Below are 20,930 nucleotides of genomic sequence, written 5' to 3'. Positions count from 1 at the left end.
CAGGCCAATAATACAGGTGGAAACGGCTAAACAATCCGCATTAAAGGTTCTTTAGCCGGTAAACAAATGTGTTTACTGACCTTTTTAATTTTATTTGAAGAGCACAAAGCTTCTTCAGGATGCAGCAAGAGCACAGATGTGCTCAGGAACACACAGAGATTGTTTCACAGCTGGATGACCAGGGAGTCGTGAGCACTGGAAGGGCCAAATGGCCGGGTCAAAGGTCAAACCACAGAATACTGCAACAGAGGAAAGAGGAGCTCAAGGGTATCAAGATCATGGTACGCAGCAATGCGCGCGCATTCGCTCTTATTGATGTTTTTGTCAACACAACTGCAACTCCTGACCTCTCGATCCAGATGGGCAAAGAATGCAGAGACAACACTCCGCCTGCTTTAGCATGCACAGTGTTTACATTTCCACATTATAGCTTAATGCATTTTTTGGGTGGAATATGATAGTTTGGGATGCATTACTCATAGGTTGTTTGACATTATTGCAAAGAAAATGCAATAATAATAATTTTTGTTTTGTCCCTCTTCGATATTTCAGATCATCAAAGAGTCTGACCACACACACAAGTCAGTTGTCAAATGATGATTTAATGCAAAACCAACCAAACTCTGTATCACACAGAAAGTTTAGCCAAAAAACTGAACTTAAAGTCAATCAAATCAATCAATCTCCTGCCGACCAGATGCCTGTTGGATCGCAGAGTTAGTAAAAATAAATTTATGTTCACTGTTTCAAGCACCTCCAATCAGTGCTGATCAGGCAGAACCATTAAATCTCTTCTTCTGCAGACCTGGGCGAACAAACACTGCAGCCAACAGCCAGATGTCAGAGCCGTGTGTTACCTTTTTATTTTATAATTTTGAAGGAAAAAAAAAAAATTCTATATATATAAATTGAGTTTATTTATTTTATTTAGTTAAAAGCGAGCCACAAAAATTAGATTATTTTTAAGTGGAAACACAAAAATAATTGTTGTTTTTTTATGTGTATCTGCTCATTAATAATCTAAACATAATTTGTTTATATATTTTATGATTTTTATTTTTTTATTTTATGTTTACATTGCCCTAAGCAATTAAAAAAATACCCATATGTGTAGACAGGTCAAATTTGCATTTATTCCAAGGCTTAAACGGCTCTGGGTTTGGATATTCAACACCATTGTTTAAATAATTTTCACTAGCAGATACAGCATCATTCCTTCTGTCACAAAAATGAAATATTTTGTTTCTGAGTTCAGTCATGAGGCCATGCTAGAGCCTGAACTTTTGACCAACGCCCCTGCAGCTACAGGCTGCTTGTTGATGATGCTCAGCAGAGGAAACGACAGGACTTAATCACAAAGAGGTGACCGGACTAATGTGTCACAACCTGAGGTTCTAGTTAGTGCTCTAATTAAAGCAAAGTGGATTTAGTGAGCTATTTCCAGATATCCTGCCCAGCATGACCTTGAGCTAAACATTTCTGTTATCTGTTTATTCACGCCCTTCACCGATAACTTAGGAAATCTATTCTTAGACAGAAGTCAAATTGGATTTTCAAAGATCGTGGTTTAAAGCAAACCATGTCAACCTTCAGGTCTTCAGTCTCCTGTGTTGTTACTATTTGTTAACATTAGTCAAATCAGCCTGTTTCAGCGGTTTTTATTGCAGCAAACTGTGAAAAAGACTTCTGAGATGCGGCAGATAACATCTGTTCTCGTAATCTAACCAGTGACGCCTACAGCAACTCTCATTTTCTGCACTTCCTGGTCAGTTTGTGAGGCGACTTCAAATTACCTGTAAAGTACAGAAGACCTCTTATCAGTGCTTTAGGAAATGCGAACACTCATGCATGGGCAGTGTTGCATGCTGGTGAAGCTGGACTCGGCATGCTGGACCCTGTTGCAGCACTGATCCATTCAGAGAGGGATGGAGGCTGAGGAGGAGGAGGAAGAGCGTGAAACGAGATGTGAGGAAGGTGACGCTGCAGCTGGAGTGATGGATGGACGAGAAAACTCAGAGATGGGATCTTTGCAGGCTTAATGGTGCCTGACCCAATCAATAAAGATCTGGATCAGGCGAAGACAACAACTTCAGTGGTTGTTTTTAAACTAAGAAAAGTCCGAGTCATGGGACAGACTCACTGTTGGTGTTTCTCTGGAAGAAAAAAGTCTTAACAGCTGAAAGGAGCTCAAACCTGCATTTTCTCCATTTGATTTCCCTCATTTTTCTTTACATATGTTAACATGTAGAGCAGCTTACATCAGCTTTTGTTTAAACAGTTCAACAGTTACATATCATTTTTAATACTTTAATATTTCTTTGGTGAATATGCTGCTCACTGAGAAAGAAGAGGTGTACATCCTGGGCCAGGACAGGTTTTGGTTTTCAGTTTTGAAAAAATCAGATTTTTGTGGATTTTTACATATATATGTACACACACATAAACATGTATACATATAAATAAACATAAACATATACAGTGCCCTGCGATAGTATTTGGCCCCCTTGAACTTTTCAACCTTTTGCTGCTTTTCAGGCTTAAAACATAAAGATCTTATTATTTTGTGAAGAATCAACAACAAGTGGGACACAATGTGAGTTGGAAGAAAATTTGTTGGATATTTTAAACTTTAACAAATAAAAAACTGGAAAGTGGGTTTGGGGTTTTCTTGCAACCCAATGATGAGAGAAAAGCTAAACAACAATTTGCTGAGAGTTTTTGGTAGTAATAGTAGTTTTAAATCTAACTGAAGATGAAGGAATTACAACATGATATTTATTTATACATCAGCGCTTTTTTCTATAACATCATTTTGTTTTTATCCAAAGAGAATAATAAAATAACTCCTATTGTATTTATCCATTTATGTGCATCTATGTCCGATGCATTTTATAAACCTATAAAAAATTATTTTCTTCATTTGAACTGTCAGTCAGAATTAATCAAGTGAAATTAGTTGACTGATTTATCATTATACAAAACAGAAACATTGTCAATGTAATTTCTGAACTCTGTATACTAAAGTAAATATTTTTTTGTTATTTTTGTACCAGAGGTTTTCTTTTTGTTTCTTCTCTATTTTATATACAGATCAGGGAAATCTGTTCAAAATGGCTACACTTTCAAACTGAAACTTAATTAATCTGGTCCTGTTTAGTTATGTCTTCTTCATTTTCTTCACTTTACTTTTGAGCATTGCAGCCCAAAGTTTCCCATTTACTTTTATTATATCAGGTTATTTTTTCATCTCAGCTCAGCTTGCTTATGGACAGTAGATTCACAGCAAATGTCACCTCAACTCAAATTCAATTTAATTTGATAAAACCACATTCAACTCATATCCAGAAATATGTGCTCAAATCATATAAAACTCAGGATCAAGACCCATTTATTACAGCAGATGGTAGGTGTTTTGTTTAAGAAGAAAACTGTCACTTTTACAACCAAACTGGTTCTTTGATTTGTCTTTAATTTGTTTGTTTTCACTATCTGAGATAGATCTGACCTCCAACTGTGTTCTACCATTCTTAGATCAGAATCAGAGTGAAAACAGTCACTTAGATTATGATGTTTTCTTTGGAGTCAGGAAGATGTCCACAAACTGTATGTAAAGATTTTAGGATTTTCTTAACCACAGCGTTCAGACCATACCTCCAAACATCTATTTATGGTTTGAAACATTTGTAGAAATTGGACTGACATTAACACATGCCGTCATTGTAATCATGTGACATAAAAGATGTCAAAACTTCATATTACAGCCATGAGATCTTGGATGTCAATGAGTTTTCAAAGAGATTTCATCTCAAACATACATCAACTTTCTTTTAAAGTAACATAAATTAAAAGTTACAAACTGATTAAAGATGTGGAGCGTAACTGAAGCCCAAAACAGCAGCTGAACCTGTAAAAAAAGTGATATATTATTTAGGCATAAGGAAAAGGAGCACGCCTAGGAGCACCCTGTGCCCTCTCTGTCTCCAGCTAGTCTACTCCAACATCTGGAGCTCACATCAGCTCTCTTCAGAGACTGGCACTGCTGGAGTCGAGGATAAGAGAAGCGAAAGAGAAGCAGCACCTTCTAAACAAGAAAAAAAAGAAGAAGAACGGAGCAGTTTGATGTTTTTCATCAGATTGCTGGAGTTTTTTTTAATCCAAAAAGAAACGTAGCTACAAATTAAGCGTGAATTCAACAGCAGGCTGAACAGTAACTGCGTTTGTGTTCATGCAGCTGTGTGTGTGATGTGTTTGCTGTGCTGATGATTTTCCAGTGATCAGCTTCACTGCAGAGCAAAGAGCACATGAAGGCTGGTTAACTTCTGTGGTGAAACACGCAGCATGGCAGGAAACAGAACAACCTGTGATCTCTGCAAAAAATGCTAATGGAAAACCTCGCTCAGATAGACAACACCAGTGTGTGTGTGTTGGTGTGTGTGTGTGTGGGTGCGTGTGTGTGTGTGTGAGAGAGAGAGAGAGTGTGAGCATGACAGCTCAAGCTGAAGTGAGTGAGCTTCAAAAATTAAATTAAATTAATTAAATTTTAATTGATGCTTCCCCAAGGGAAATTAGATGATGGAGAAGTTTTCATTATCAAAGTTTGAATGTTTGAAACAGTTCGGAGGGAGACACCGATTTTTAAAAATATGTTTCATAGACTGCTCTAACCACATTTTTCTTAAGCTGTCTTAAATGAGATTGGACACAAAATGAAGCTGCTTTTACGGCATTTCATGTGTGAACCACAGCCTTTCCTTTACAGATAACAAGTGAGGCTGTGCAAACTGCGCAGGCTTGGTTGCAAACCCTAACCTTTAAATAACATTTTAGTGGGAGTTGAAAAAAAAGAGACTAGACGCCTCGTGCCACTGTTTACACAGCATGTTGCAAAAATATTCACACTCCTTCAACTTCTTCTAATTTTCGCCATGCTATAACCTCTAAGTCAGTCTGTTTTGTTGGGATTTTATGTGGCAGAGCAAGACAAGTTGTGCATCATTGTGCATGTGTCTACCCTATTTTAATATGACGCCCTGAATAAAATACTGAAAAAACAAATATTTTTGTTCTAGTTTCTAGTGCAAAAATCTTATTACAGTTGAATTAAGACAAAACTAACTTGCAAGTAATTTTTCAGGAACTTGTTTTAAGTAAATAATTTCTTAATATTGTTGAGAAAATATTGGTTCCACTGGCAGATTATTTCCCATATTATAATTTTCAATATTATATGGTTTTAAGAAGCTATGCAATTTGATCAGTTTCATGGTTAGTTTTATTAATACCCTCCACCAGAACCGGTTCTTTGAGGACATTCATGGTCTTGTTGTAGCCATAAATGAAAATAATCCCTGTTCTAAACATGCATCCCTTTCGTGATAACACAATAAACAAATCAGCGCCGTTAAAAGCTAAGCTTTCACTAAGATCTGGATTTCTGCTCAGTTTGTTTTTTACTCTCCTTGAAGTAAGCTGGTGCCATCTGAGACAGTGCAAGATGGTGTTAAAACAATCACAAGAAACACTTCAGCTTATCACCAGTAACACAAATATTCAAAAATGTTGTCCTGAGATACGATAAATAGTATCTGCCATGGTTAGATGCATGGTTGTACATTAAGTGCTAGCTAACTTTTTTTATTTAAATTAACTTCTGCTCATTAGTGCTGGTCTCAGAGTGTTCACAGGAACTGACCTGACTCTTTTTTGTCTTTTAGCTAAATCGAAAATATTTCTTAAGGACTGAATGTCTACAGCCTGACTGACTTATTTGTCTTTACTTAGAGTTTAAGTTGGGTCAGCAGTTAAAATATCATGCTCAAATGTACTCATCTAGCCGTGTGAGCAGTGGCAGTGTGTGAATGCGTGTGTGCGTGTGTGTGTATCCGTGTGTGTGTGTGCAGGGGTGGGAGGTCACAGGGATGTTCTTGACTGTGTCATCTCCAGCAGCTGTTTCCCTCAAACCCTGCCTCGCCCACTCCTCCCCCTCCTACTCCATCGTCTCACAATGAAACCAATACAAAGGGACAGGAAGTGCCTCCCGTTAACTGGGGCCCAATCAAAGCCATCATTATTCCTGTGTCAGAATTTTTACAGGAAATAGCTTCTCAGAAAATATGCCAGCTGTGCAGAGAGTGTGGGATTATTGTCTTTTAGGTCTTCTCTGTGTTTTTGTTTTTTTCCTCATCTCCTCAGTCAGTGCTAACAAAAGGACACATAGGCCTGTAGGAACCACGTGCACGGCACACTGCTGCAGTGTGCGCTCGCTCCGGCACCAGGTTCTCCGGGCCGGGTGGGTATTGTGCGCCGTGTGAAAAGGGCTTCCCTGCAGTGCACACTCCAACTTCTCTGGTTGCTAATTGTCTCTCGATGCTCTTGAAAAAGCAGACAGCAGAACCTTTGCAGGCAGGCAGACATGCATGATCACACACACACACACACACACACAGGAATACGCACGGCTTGTCGAGCCGCATCTGTAAGCGTCCTGCTCAGGTTACAGCGTAAACGGCGGGTTCAGGTGAAGCCTAACATTTGCCAGATGCTGCGGTTAAGTCACCAGGAGGTTAGCCCAACATTGGGGTGTTGTTGTTGGTTGGGGAGGGGTGAGGGGGATCATCTGCCTCCCCAACAGGAGGGGCACACATCTGGCATGAAAAGAAACTAAACAGAGTGTGGATGATGATATAAAAATCACACTAGTAGCTCCGTGTAATATAGAAAATATAATATCACCTATAATGTGAAATCCTTTAAGATAGCAGGGCATTCAGTTTGCTGTTCTCTGTTGTTTTATTCTAGTATGAATTCACTTGACACAATGTGTCTAAATTAACCTCTTAGTTCTATGTCTGTCATGGTAGCAACATTTTTCTGGATGAGAAATTATTGCGATAAACGATAATATCGTCGTTTTGATACTAGTTTCAACTAATGCAAGTTTGACCTCTCAAAGACTAAGGCTGTGTTCAGACTGCAGCCTGAAGTGACCCAAATCTGACTTCTTTAAGTTGATGCGACCCGTATCTGATCTTTTCAGGAAAACCCGGGCTGCTTATCTGATCTTTTCAAATGTGACCTGTGTCTGTGCGGCCAGGTCACATCCATCCGACCTGAATGTCATCGATACTCGACAAACATCGAGTATCGATGTTTTGTTCTGAAGCGATAACCAAACAACTGTTAAGTTGGTAATGTGCTGGATCCAGTTGGACAACAACTTTAACAGAAATGCTCCAAAATTACCATCCATGTTTACTTCCATAAAGGCTCAACACGCTCGCTACGTTGATACTGCGTCCTCTGCTGCGCTTGCGGGAAACTTTCAGGTTATTTGCGGTTCACACAGGCGATCACACACACGTTGCATATATTCAGAAATGCGGATGAAGCTTAATAAACTTTTATTTTTTACAGAACATTCAGCACTGGAACTGGAAGACATTTTAAATATCCAAAGCAATGCAAGCAAACAAGAAATAAAACAGAAATAAAAACCACCTACAACTGAAGCCATAAATAAAAATGAATTATGAAGTCTTTTTAAACAAAATTCCCCTTTAATAAATATTATTAATCACAGTGGAAATAACTGAGGTCATTTTAATTCATAAAGTGCTTAACTGATTATTTGCTTACTGCAGTAGGCTTACATACGAGGATAGTTCTTTGATGTCTTCTTTCTTGAATGAATGGCATAAAACATTCGTTTTAATGCTAGTCTGCTAGTCTAGACAGATAACTGTTTGTCCCAGCCCTGGTTACATTGAACTCGATCTGTATGAAATTCCTGGCCTGGATTATTGTCCCGGTCCGCCCCTGGTGATAGCAGTGATGCTCCTGCTGATGAGCCTGAGACTGAGAAGAGCGAGCTCCTCTGTTTATCTCCTCCTCGGTTTGTCTTCTGTAATCTCTCTGTCTCTCTGAGGAATTGCAGACGTCTGGAGGCCAATAATTAACTCACTCAACACGTTGACACAGGTGAGCTCTACTCCACTTGTTAAACAGTCATTATGAGGGCTGTTGTGATGTGAATGTACACACACACACACACACACACACACACACACACAAATTGAATGACCTCCAACGTTATCATCGCTTGTCTGTCACGTTAGGCTGAATCCCATTCAGTTACAAAATGCCACTGTTGACAGTCCTTGCACTGATTAGATAAAGGTGAATTTCCATCAGCCAGAAACCTTTAAAGCTCTTATCCTCTCCTGGCATTCAGGAGAAGAGCTTCCAGCTCCTGTGAATACAATCCAGAGATGTGGATGTTCAGTCGGGCCGCGTAAACCGGGCCTGTCGAGCCTATCTCCTGTTTTGACCTGCGGAGCTGCTCTGTGTCCTTCACAGAGAAGATAATCTGCTGTGTTTGAAGCGTCTGTCCTTATCTGAGAGCTCTGTGTTGAGGTCATCAGCCTGGATACCTTCACGGCGCATCCGTCCTTTCTCCAGTTAATCTTAGAAAATGTGGGATAATTCAGTTCAGCAACAAACTGCGACAAATGGCGTCTCAAGATACAAAGAATTCTGGTCGAGATTCAAGCCAGTTCATTCTAATACAGCCCAAATGCCTGTGAATCAAACTGCACTGCAGATCTGATTCTAAGTGCACATTTCAATCAAGCTCAATTAGCATTTAATCTTAATTTAGATCTGAATATTTATTTTACATTAACCTTAATGTGCTTTTATATGAAATATGCTACTATTTTATAGCAAAAATACTTATGGATTCAATTCAGTTCACTAGAAAAATACTTTACTTATCCCAAAGGGAAGCTAAATGGTTTCGTAACTCCTGTCATTTATGGTCAAGGAGTCAAGTAGACGGTGACGCTGTGGGCAGAGAGGATTTCTGCTAGAGGTCAGTGATGCAATGAGACTGAAGAAACCTTTGACTGAAAGCTGTGGCTGTATGACTGTCATAACATGCTAACATCTCAATACCCAGGCAGCAGAGACAATATTTCACAGCAACATATCCTGGATGACACCATCGGTTGTTGGCAAACACTGCTAATCCACCTCGCATGCTTTTGCCGCTCCTCTTTAAATCTCTGTCTGGCGTTGGAGTCGTAGATATGATCATAATTCATGTGTTATTTGAGCTTTTGAGATGCTAATTATTAGCTCACATTTGTAAAAACAATACCTTGTTGCCACGGTTACACATGAAAACAACTATCCAAAAGTTAAAAAAAAAGATAAGAGCAATAATCATAATCAGTCCAAACCTGAGGGAATAACTGTCCAAACATGTAAAGTATTAACCATTAAAATGGTTTACAAAACAAACAAGTCAGAATTTATGTTGTTTAATATGTGGAAAGAAAGGGCGTTCATTTTCACAGACATGAAAACTAATCAGGTTAAGTTTAAGTTAAAGATTTTTTATAAAATAATAAAGTTTGTGCTGTTAATTATTAGAGCAACTGAGGATCAGAGACGATCAGCTGAAGCTATAAAAGGGAATTATGTTTGCTTGTTAAATTTTAAGCATTTTTATTAAAAGGAAATTTTTCTTATTACTATGTTCCTGACCTTTGACCTTATCCAGAAATCAGAAGTGGACCTTTGAACATGGAGTTCATGAATCCACAATCTACAGAATATAAGCAAAGAGTTTAACAGCGACAATAGCAGCAGTAGCAAGTGTACAACTATAGGTAGAAAAAAACGTGAGAGCATAAAGTTAACAGAAGGAAGAGTTCAGTCAAAGTCTCAATCCAAAAAAGAGAGGAGTAAACACAGAAAGCACAAAGTGTAGCTTCTAAAGACAGAGAAAAACAGAGATCAAAACAAAAGCAAGGAAGTGATCTTCACTTGCCAAATGTTTCCTGAATTTAGAGATGTGTGGGTGTTCCCAAGCCAAACCCAGAAGGTTGTAGGTGTCATGTGGTTGATGAAACTGAAAATAGCTCTATGTTTTTGAAAAAGTTTAAAAGCAGCTGCTGTATCGGTGTGGTGTTACATGCAAGTTATGAGAACAATAAACATGGTCCAAACATTCAAGTTAAATCTGCACATCGTTACAATGTGGTCAGAAACGGCAAATCCTGAACAAAATATAGCTGAGTAAAGCTTTTTGGCTGCATAAAGCAGAGAAAACTGTTGCTGTGAGTACACACTCAAAAAAGTGAACTCAGTGTGTTCTTGAATTACATAAATGGAGCCAAAATTAATCAATATGTGGCTTTCAAACAAAACACACTTTAGTAAATTTAACTTAAATATTTGACTTGTGAATGCTCAGAAGTTTTTTCTGTGAAGTAATTTAAGTGTACGACCATTTTTATGGACACTTTTGGTGCAGAAGTATTTGTGGCTTGTAACTGAAACGTTGAAATTGTAGAGAAAAATCCCATAGCTTAGGGTTCCAACCCTTGCCACTAAAGGTCAAAGGTCAGGGCACCGTACTTGTTTCTGGGGAGTAGAAGAAGATCAGAGAGAATGGCTTTGTGGCCCTTAAAAACGTATTTTTAGGGCCACATGTATATATGTGCTCAGTAACACATATTTTAACACCCAATTACTCTAATAAGTTCATTATCACATTATAAAAGAGCAAATATTCAATATAAACCATCACAGCGAACATTATGCTGTGTAGTTTACTGCATACCAGTGATTTATGATTGACTTTCAGCTCTTCTCAACAAGAATAAAAAAACAACTAAAGAAAAAAAGCTTCATATATCTGGGTTTAAAATAAAACCTGATCTCTGAGAACTTGCTTCCATTGGCCATTTTTCTCTTTTGGCCTCTGAGAGACCAGAGGAAGGAGCTTTTTTAGACTTCTTGAGTGGCTTTCGCTTCGGTGGAGGAAGGATATTTTCAGTAATTACAGAGTAACCAGGGAATGTTAGCAGGAAATGTCCGTAGTACAATATGCAGGCCAAGCGTGGCCGAGCAGATAGAGCTTCCTGCCGGTTTTCCTCTCTTTGGGGCGACTCCTGCTTGTGTTTCTATTTTTCTCTGGAATCCTAATGGAGATTTTGTGGCAATTATCTTTTCATTTACAAGAAACTGATTCACCAAAGCTAGAGGATTAAAGCAGGCTGACCCAAGTCCAGTCCCTGAGAGCTGCCACCCTGCAACCAGAGACCAAGTAACTAGTTAATTTGATTCAGGTGTGTTTGAGCAGAGATGCTTGTAAAAAGTCTCTGGAAGATGGACTTGGACTCTTCTGGACTAAAAAGTGGAAGGAAGATCTATTAGATTCTGAGATGACATGCAGATCTTTTTTTTTTTATTTTGACACATCACAACAAATTTAAAATGTATTGGGATTTATGCAGCACATCAACACATGGAGCATTATGAGGAGGAAGGAAAATTATTTTTCCAGAAAAGTGAATTTATCCATTATTAGCTAGACAAGGTTATGTTTTTATGATGTAAAAAAAATCATTCCAAACATTAGAATGCAGAAATCCAGCAGATAGCAATAGAAATGATTAATTCATTATAGAAAACATCTTCAGAGTAAATAAATTTCTCCCAGTGGAGAAAAATACAGACTTTGAAATATACATATGAGAATGATGAGTCCAGCAGGAAGCAGGGAGTGTGTTTCAGTGTGTGACTCGTCTCCATTTTAGTTTCCCATACATGTATCGTCATGAGGAGACGGCTTTTATTCAGGTCACCTCTTTGCTGTCACTCTGCCCTCTTCGTCTGGAGGGGTGACCAAGACAGACACCGCTGACCCAGATTAACAAAGGGTAAGTGTGTGGGTGTGTGTGTGTGTGTGTGTGTGTGTGTGTGTGTGGGTTGGGGGTTGGGAGCGAGAGAAGAAGAATACAACATCAGTGACAGACGGAGAAAGTCACTCGGTTTCTGGGATCTACTTGACCTAGAAAGCCGTGACACAGACACACACAGGTGCACACGTACTCACCAGGGACTGAGCAGCCCTTATGTGTGTGTGCATGTGTGTGTGTGAAGTCTGACCAGCTGATCCCCTCGCAGCAGCCACCACCGTGACGGACCCCCTCCGCAGCTTTCTTCCCTTCAACCCGTCTCTTATTCTGTCACCGTCCGTGAGTTACTTTCTCCCCTCTGACGCCAGACGCCCATCAGACATTTTCCACCTCGGTTTTCTTTGCTCTGGTCTCTTGGAGATCATTTCCTCCTACTGAACTTTACATCTACTAACTGAGGCACATGCATGAACTTGTGTGTGAGAAAACACAGATGTATATTTGGCTTTGTCTTCTAAAATGGCAGCTCTGTCCTCTCTAACTTTTTCACCAAACGTCTTTGTCTGCAACAGGATATGTCTTTGGACAAGATGAAAAATAGTGGGATTAGTTTGTTTCCATTTTAGTTTCCCATGCATGTATCTTCTCCAGCTTGGATGTCTTGAAGCAAGCAGATCCAGCTGTCTTTTAAAAGCCATTGGTGCGTCCAGGATCAGATCTGGATGGCAAATTCAAAGACTCATAAGACTCATTATTAACAAGCCACAGTGTGTGGGATTCCAGTGTGCGAGCTTATCCTTAAAAGCAAGGTCAAAAATCTAGCTTAGAGGAGTTTAAAGTCTTTTCACCGCAATGCAAAAGCTTTGCAAATCTGCACGAGAAGCTGCCGTGACACAAGAGCGACTGTTGCAAAAAAAAATAATTACATGGCCATCATCTGGTTGTAATCTGCAAAATGTTTCATCCATCGTGATTTTGGTTGAAGTTGAGAATGCAGCTCCACAACAAATGAGACCAAAGAACGAGCTGTGGAGAAAACAGTTGGCCACTTTGTGCTGTCTGGAGGCCCAGTTCTGAGAACAGGGAAGCTGCTTCTAGGACGGTTTCAGGCAACCCACTTTCTGATGATTGTCTAATTGTTGGTGTGGTAATTCAGTTTTTGGAAGTGTGGCATGCTGGAGCTGAAGAACCCAGCTATCTTTCTATGAAGGGATAAAAATTTCTTGTCCAAAATGACTAAATGAAATTCAGAGTTTGCTCCAAGTTGCACCAGTGGAATGATGGAAGGCGTTGTGACTGATCTGATCACGCTCTCCTACACTTAGCGAAGTGCCAGCTACCGCAATAACCATGTCTGGCCTTCCTTGCACAACCCCAGATGTTTGTCCTTTTCTTACGGCCACAGCACAGACCAACTGTTCCAGTAAGTTGACGAAAACGACAAAACAATGGTGTGACCAGCACCTGGTGTCCTCTGTCTCCTGAACAGTAGATTCAGCTTGTTTTGCCCCTATGTGGCGCCTGTGGGCTTTATGGCTTTCTGTGGGTCGTTTCCCACCTGCTCACAAAGAGAGAGAGAGAGAGAGAGAGAGAGGAGGGTAAAATCTTCACTTCAAGGACGTAGATGGGCCACCAGACAACATGAGGATCTCAACAGCTCAGTTCCCACAGTGCCCTCAAAATCAGAAACTTTTTGAGATTAGACTTAATCTGTCAGGTGTTGAAATTCAAAGCTTCATGTTTCTGTGCTCTAACTGCCTTATTTATCTAAAGACATGCAGTTCCTTGGATAAGTATCAATTGCTTTTCACTCTTTAAACATTTTATCATGTTACAACTGGAGCAATTTCAATGTATTCAGTGGGTCTTCATTTGATGGACCCAAACAAAGCAGTCCATTATTATACTTGCATTCAGGCATCCCAGTCAATACTTGTAGAAGAGTCTTTAATTGCTGCAGTATTTGGCTCTAAAACTTTTTTTGATTATTTTACTTTGCAAAACATCTCAAGCGGGAATCTGTTTAAATCAATCTTCAAGACTTTTCAAGGCTACAGATACTCAATCGTGTTCCTTTGTCTTCTTGATGCTGTTTGTTCATGATATTCTCTAAAGATCCTCTGAGGCCTTCAGAGAACAGCTGAATTCACTGAGATTAAGGGGACTGGACAGAAATATGTGCCACACTTTCTCAAATACATTTAGAAAATCTTTTCACATGCACTACTGTACTTTAGTCTTCCACATGAAATCCCAGTAAAAAAAAAAAACACTGTGGTTTTAACATGGATGTAAATCCTTTTGTAAGACATTGCATATAATCAGATGCTTAGTGCCATCATTTCCAGAAAAGTTATTTCATCTGCATGATTAGATGGAAAAGGGGATCCTTGTGTATAAATTTCCCCCCCACAGCTCCTCTCAGCCACATCGGTCACAGAGTGGGTTGCTCTTGGACTGAATGAAATAACGTGATACACGTCAGTTAATTTCCTCAGAGATTAGGTGCTCTCTTTCTCTCCCTCTCTGTCTTTCTTTCTTTCTCTCTCATCTAAAATTCCTGCAAAATCATCATCATGCATAAGCTTGAACAAGAGACGCTAAGGCTCTTAACAAGCGGCCGATACAAGACAACAATGTGCAGAAAATGTCGTGTCACCGCCTGGGTCACAAGGGACAAAAGCTGGGGATGTGTAGGCCGTTCAAAGCCGGCGAAGAAGACTGAAGAGTCTTTGATGAAGCACAGACAGAAAAGCCTGAGCAGAGAATGACAAGGAATCCTGCATGACACACACAAAACACACCACACACTCGAAGAATTTAAGTTTTGGTATGTTTCTTGCCTCCTAAGTATCCAACACTGGTAGTACAACACGGCCTCTCCATTAGACACTCCTTTCAATCTCATCTCACAAGACGACCCTGTTACTCTACACTCTTTCCTGTTGAGTAAAAGGAGACACTCTGTTTATCTTGAAACACTCATAAAGATGAACGGTGAGAATATGAGCAGCTCAGCAGCTGTGGAAACACCTACCTTCACGAGTTCCTCTCTTGTTCAAGGAATATTACCATTTTCTTTTTCTCTTTGAACTAAGTGGTTATAAATAAAATACAATGGTCTAAAATTTAATTGAGAGGCAGATAAAGAGTGAGATAAAAGGGAGGGGAAGGGGGGTGCTGCTAATTATGCGTGACGATTGTTGATGGCTTGATTGTCTGCGTCCAGCTGCACAGAGGAGCAGGGAGAGGCGAGGGGAGGGAGAGGGAGAGGCAGACTCACTGACGCCGGCCTCGGAATTCTCCCATCCATTGAAAGAGAGACCCGATTGTGTCCGCTGCCTTTCCAGCGAGCACCTGATCTTTGCCCAGACACACTGCTGCGTGTGTGTGTGTGTGTGCTTCCCACAGATGTACCCAGACTCATGCAATGGACAGGCAGGAGTATATGCAAAATAAAAATAAAAAAAAGAGGGGGGAGGGGAGGGGGACAAAAAAAGTTTGGTCTTTCTAAATAAAATAACCGCAATTTGATGAATTGACCTCAGACCAGATCGTTTCCTTGGTAGCTTCATTCCCTGAAGTCAGCTCCAGCGGTTATTTTCCCATCAGATCTGTGAAGCGATATTTCCCCCCCTTCACACACCCCTTCTCTCTTGACATATTTAAGAAAGCTATTTAAGGTCAAAGTTTTGTTTGCGCAACCGGCGCCGCTCGCATGATGCCTCTTTAAAACAGCGCGCGGATCGAAGTCTTGTCTCACGGTTCAATATTAGGGTTTGCTCTGAAGTGAGGTCGTTGAGTGACTTGTCACATAGGGTCAGTGGTTGTGAGGAGGAGGAGCGGGAGAGGTGGAGGGAAGGTGGGGGGATCAGGAGGAAGGCAGTTTTAGCTTTAACATCTGTTCAACCTCTGCGTAACTGGAGGGATATCTCCAACCGTGGGTTTCTACGCACACATCCGAGTCTGAAGATACGACGTTAATGATCTTCCTAATAATCCCCCTTCCTCATCCCCTCATCTCCTAACACGTTACTTTAGTGATTATCATTATTGTGATTACTAAACAGAAATCTTGAAGAACGTGTGATTGTGCGTCATTGCTGTGCCAGGCACCAAAAATAGTGATAATAAGATTAATGACAACAAGCATTGTGTTACACTTATTAAAAGATGTCGCTGTTCTTATTACATCTTAAACCTTATTACCTTAAAGTTTTACCACGTAATTTAGCTGAACACAACTTCAGATCCAAAGAAGACTGTGGAGCGGCGGCTCCATCCATGACTGGCAGCCCCTCTTAGCCAATCAGATCTCCGAGCGCCTCTTCGCCTCTCCGCTCCGATGGGTTCTTGAGGGAGGGCGGGCCGTCTGCCAGAGAGGGGAGTGTGCGTCGGGGTGAATGGATGACGTCGGGAGGCTGGCGCCAGCATGTCTGGGACTGGCGCGTTAGATCAACACAGCTGGGCCGGGATAGGACACACAGCTGGCTCAGGCCTGCATTCCTCCACAAAACAGGATTGTGAGAAAAGGGGAAAATAAGACCCAAATAGGAGCAGAACGGGACGTGCTTCGGTGTAAACTGAAAGGGGGCAACATATAAATCTGCTCCAAAGCAACATTTATGACAGTTTCACTCAGGGGTTGGCAGACTTTATCATCTCAAAAGTCCTGATAATGTATGGAAATGAATTCTTAATAAGCAACAATAAGGCAGAAGATGCTTATAATGCAAGATGATAACGGTAAACTAACTGAAACTGGTTGCTTCTTCCAAATTACATAACTTGATTTGTGTTGAAACAAGCTGGTTTCACTGACCCTTTGCCCATATTACATCAGTTTGGGGTCATTTAGTCCGAAAATCTTTTAAATACACACAGTGATGTACACACTGTCTGTCTGTCTGTCTATCTATCTATCTATCTATCTATCTATCTATCTATCTATCTATCTATCTATCTATCTATCTATCTATCTATCTATCTAAACATGCAGTAAACCTTCAGGCAGCACTACATTTGTTGAAACTAGTCAGAAGCAGGGGATCGTGTTATTTACTTTGTAATTTTATCCATATCAAATAAAGAAGCACCTGAAGAAGATCGCTAACACACACAGAGTGACAAACCCCTTCAGGCATCTCATCCAAATTTCCTCATTCCTGCTACTCCAGCCACTAGGTACGTTCAACCAATCAGCGCGCACCTCTTTTCGCGCTCGCCAATCACAACGCCATGCGAAAAGTGGGCGGTGCGTAGGCGTCCGCGACGTATAAAAACGTAACTGTACGCCGCTGTCACATCTCTGTAGCCGATCCGAACGTGAACCCGAAGGAAAGTACCCGAAACTCACAGCGAGGACAACCAGCCGCGGCGTCTCCCCTTCGCTTTATCGTCCCAGCATGAAGGCCATCAGTCCCGTCCGCTCGGTGAGGAGCTGCTACAAGGCCGTGTGCTGCATCTCGGAGCAGAGCCTGGCCATCGGCCGGAATAAACACCCGTGCGTGGATGAGTCTGTGAGCGCGCTGTGCGACATGAACGACTGCTACTCCAAGCTGAAGGAGCTGGTGTGCATCCCGCAGAACAAGTCAGTGAGCCAGGTGGAGATCCTCCAGCACGTCATCGACTACATCTTCGACCTGCAGATCGCGCTGGAGGCGGAGGACGCGTCTGCGCCGGAGATGGTTTTATCCATAAAGGTGAGGGTTTGATGGAGGAGGTGGTGGGCTGCAGGGTGCTGCAGGGTGGGCTCGTGCTTCTCATTCAACATCCCCAACAAAACGCACATGGAGTCTCAGTGTGGATCTTCTGTTTGCACAGGATGGAGCTTTTCTCTGCTTCTGTTCTATTTTAAACTGTTTGTGGTCCAGAGGCTGATAGTGATCTTTTGTGATTACACCTCATCGCTGACATCTAAGCTATTCTTGTATCAGTTTGTCACATGCTGCCAGCTGCTAAAACTCTTTGTTTTCTTTCTGCTTCTCATTCAGGCTGCGGATATCACTCGCAATTTCTCCAAAGAAGAAGAACGATTGTGCCATTAGGATGTGGATGGAACAATACTGGTACGCATCACACATCTCCATAAAGAAACTTGTTTTAAATAAATCAGTCGTGTGGGAGCACGAGTTGTGTTTTTAATGCGAAAGGAAATAAATCCAGATCAAACTGTGTGCTAAAAGTACATTCAATGTGCAGCCAATTAAACAGGCCAGTGAACGTGGAGCGGATTCATTGCTATCTGCCTGGGGTTAATGAAAGTTCCATGCTAGGCGCCAGTCTGTCTGCTCCCCTCTGCAGGGAGGGAGGGACAGAGGGTGGGAGGCAGAGATCTGACTTCACTTTTCTTCCTTTCTCTCCATGCAGGTGCAGGGAAACACATGTCTCCACTTCACTCCGGGCAAGAGGACAAGAGGGGCAAAAAAATAAGAAAGAAAGAAAAAGGAAAGGGGGGGATAGGTATTTGGAAAAGAGGGAGAAGACAGAAGAGGAGGCGGAGGGTTTAAAGACAGAGGGAAGAAGAAAACATTGAACTGTTTCTGGGATGAGTGGGGATCAACAGCAGCAGTGCATGAGGGAGAAAACAGAGACTCATTCTTTGGCTCCTGGACAGACAAAATCAATACACCAAAGCAGAGGAATTGGAAACTGAAAGCGATGTGTATGTCTTCCCTTCATAAATGCAGTTTCTTTTAGAAGAAGTGAAATATTTATCCTTTTTTTCTTCTTTTTTTTTTTTTTTTACATTTTTAATGCATTCCAAACATCACTTCCCATCTGAAATGATCTGCACCAAGTCCTCACCTCACTTAAGACCCTCCCCCAACCCCTAAAACAGATTGTTTGTCTGTTAAAGCATGTGTACATATCTGCTGTGGGTTTGTAAGATGTGAGTCATTTTGGATGTTTTTTTTTTTGTTGTTTTTATTTTTTAACGGGACTTTTAGCTGATATATTCTAAACTCTATACTAGAGTTTATTATAAACGTTTGTAGGGATTGTCTTATTTCTACAGACAACATGCTGTGAGTTTCATAAACTCTTTATTTTAAAGTTTAATTTGTATCTATGTTATGAAATAAAACAAACATAATGTGAAACAGTTTGTGTGGCGTATTTAAGCGTTTAAAAAATGAATGAGACGTCTCTTTAGTAGATTCCAGTGACGCCGATGTGACTTCTGGGCCTTGAATGACATCGAAGGGTTGATATAACAGGATGTGTTCAGATGAATCTTGAGGTCGGGTGGTTGGAAATCAAGCAAAGGGAGTTTCCTGTGAATGCTTTTTATTTTTCCATTGAAGGAGTAATGGCCAGCGTCAGCAGCTTCTTACGTGGTGAAGATGACAAGATAGCTCCTTACGCCACAAAACAGCAAAACAAAAAAAGAAAAAAGTGTCCCCTTTTGTGACCTTGCAGGTGTAAAACAGGTTTCACCCATGACAAAAAAAAGTGTGGTGAGAACTTTATTTCTTACAGTAAAGGCTTAAAGTTTTATTTTAAAAATTATTTGTGCAAACTTTTGTGCACATGGTCTTATAAATTATCACTTCATGTGAGATTTCTAATATATCTCAAGATCTTAGCAGCATAATCCGCTTTAGAAAACGTTCTGACTTTGAAAACAACTGAATTTGAAAGTCGAGGCTCTAACCTCAGTCTAACCTCTGAATAATTACACAGAAGAGTAGATTTTATGTCTATACTATTTTTACGCTCTTACAAACCTATAAAAAAGACCAAAAGAATTCCACTGAAAATATGAACACGATGACCTACTTCTTACCTTTACTCTACTTGCCGTTAACAAAGTTACAGCTCCCTCTAGTGGTAATTAGAAGTTATTGTCTAAATTCTTTATCAAGCAAGTCACATTTCTGCTACTTAAATATATTTTTTTTACTATTAGGTTTTTATTTATTTAAAGTTAATCTGTTTTGTTTTTAAACATCTGGCTAAATTTTAAGAAAATTAAGAGAATAGGTTGACTTTTTAAAAATATGTTCTTCCACCTCACAACTGTCAATTCCAAAGAGCAAAAACTGAATTTTCTAAAACATGTTTTTGTTTTCTTTTTCTTTTCTTTTTTAAAAATCTAGAATCTGCAGTTCTTCAAATAAAATAGAGACTTGGACGAAGTTGTTGGTCCCCCTGTGTAATTTCATTGTAGCACCACCAGCTCAAACTGAAAAGATTCACAAAATTAAATCTTTCAGTTTTACTTTTCAGGTCAGAATGATCTGTAATTGATTTATTGATTCATAAAATCAACCAAAGTTCTGACTTCTATATAGTTTTTTTTTATGACTTTTTTTTCAAAATAAAAATATTATAAAAATGATAAAGTTTTGTTTGTAAGTGAGTGAACACACAGGATCCTCAGGGGATGAAAAATGTGTTTTCCTCAGGGTTTGAGGTTTCCTTCAGGCTGTACAGCAGCTTTGTTGCATGAGATCCTGGAGGTGTTGCATTCATCAAAGGAATGTCAAAAATAGATGTTTGGCAGAGAATTTCAGAATGAAATATATAACAGAGTTTATAAAGTGCTGTACGTTTAAAGGAAACCTGGTTTGAATACATTTCAAATTAAATTTAACTGAAATTATATCAGTTGATTACTGCAAATAAGACTGACTTGGATATTATAATAATAATAATAATAATAATAATAATAATAATATTAATAATAATAATAATAATAATAATAATAATAATAATAATAATAATAATTTCTGAAAATTCTATGTTAGATGTATACATTTATATTTAAATCTTGAATTCATAAATTACATTGTGTTACTATATTATATTTGTATGTTTAGTTATTTAATTATTCCTGTCACGTAGTTTATGGTCAAAATTAATTAAACTGTCACTGTGGCTCATGAAAAACATCCCAACATTTTATCGTTACAGAAAGGTAATTTCTGATCTATGATATTGAAAAAAGCGACGGTCCCACACACACTGACTCAGATCAGTAAGGTTTAAATGGAATGAGTTTGTGATAAATTCAGAACCCTGAATTCACTGAAGAAATAGAAAAATACTCACAGATGCTTTTGGCATATAAAATAGGCATGTTTTCTAGCAAAACTGTTAAATTATCATAAGCATTAATATACATGTACCTATTTTACCATTTTAATTAAGGACATATTTAAGCAATATATAAAAAAAATTCCCTTCTCACCCTTTATATATATATATATATATATA

At 39.7% G+C, this 20,930-nt stretch overlaps 1 protein-coding gene across 1 annotated transcript; it reads left to right on the top strand.

Moving 5' to 3' along the window:
- The first annotated feature begins 16,995 nt into the window (after window positions 1–16,995).
- id3 (inhibitor of DNA binding 3) lies at window positions 16,996–18,182 on the top strand. The gene is made up of 3 exons (XM_015047441.1): window positions 16,996–17,410; window positions 17,702–17,776; window positions 18,078–18,182. The coding sequence occupies exons 1-2, from the start codon at window positions 17,114–17,116 to the stop codon at window positions 17,753–17,755; spliced, it is 351 nt and encodes a 116-aa protein (XP_014902927.1). The 5' UTR covers window positions 16,996–17,113; the 3' UTR covers window positions 17,756–17,776; window positions 18,078–18,182.
- The last annotated feature ends 2,748 nt before the right edge of the window (window positions 18,183–20,930 follow it).

This window comes from Poecilia latipinna, unplaced genomic scaffold, assembly GCF_001443285.1.
Source record: "Poecilia latipinna isolate Pla-1442-1.1 unplaced genomic scaffold, P_latipinna-1.0 Scaffold826, whole genome shotgun sequence".
Lineage (NCBI taxonomy): Eukaryota > Metazoa > Chordata > Actinopteri > Cyprinodontiformes > Poeciliidae > Poecilia > Poecilia latipinna.
The sequence above is the reverse complement of the archived record's forward strand: the minus strand, read 5'-3'. Positions and strand labels throughout refer to the sequence as shown.

What these genes read in the sequence shown, in the direction of transcription:
- id3 (XM_015047441.1), top strand. Translation starts at nt 17,114, where the DNA reads ATGAAGGCCATCAGTCCCGTCCGCTCGGTGAGGAGCTGCTACAAGGCC. An exon ending in AGATGGTTTTATCCATAAAG is followed by an intron (nt 17,411 to 17,701) that starts GTGAGGGTTTGA and finishes CTTCTCATTCAG; the next exon opens with GCTGCGGATATCACTCGCAA.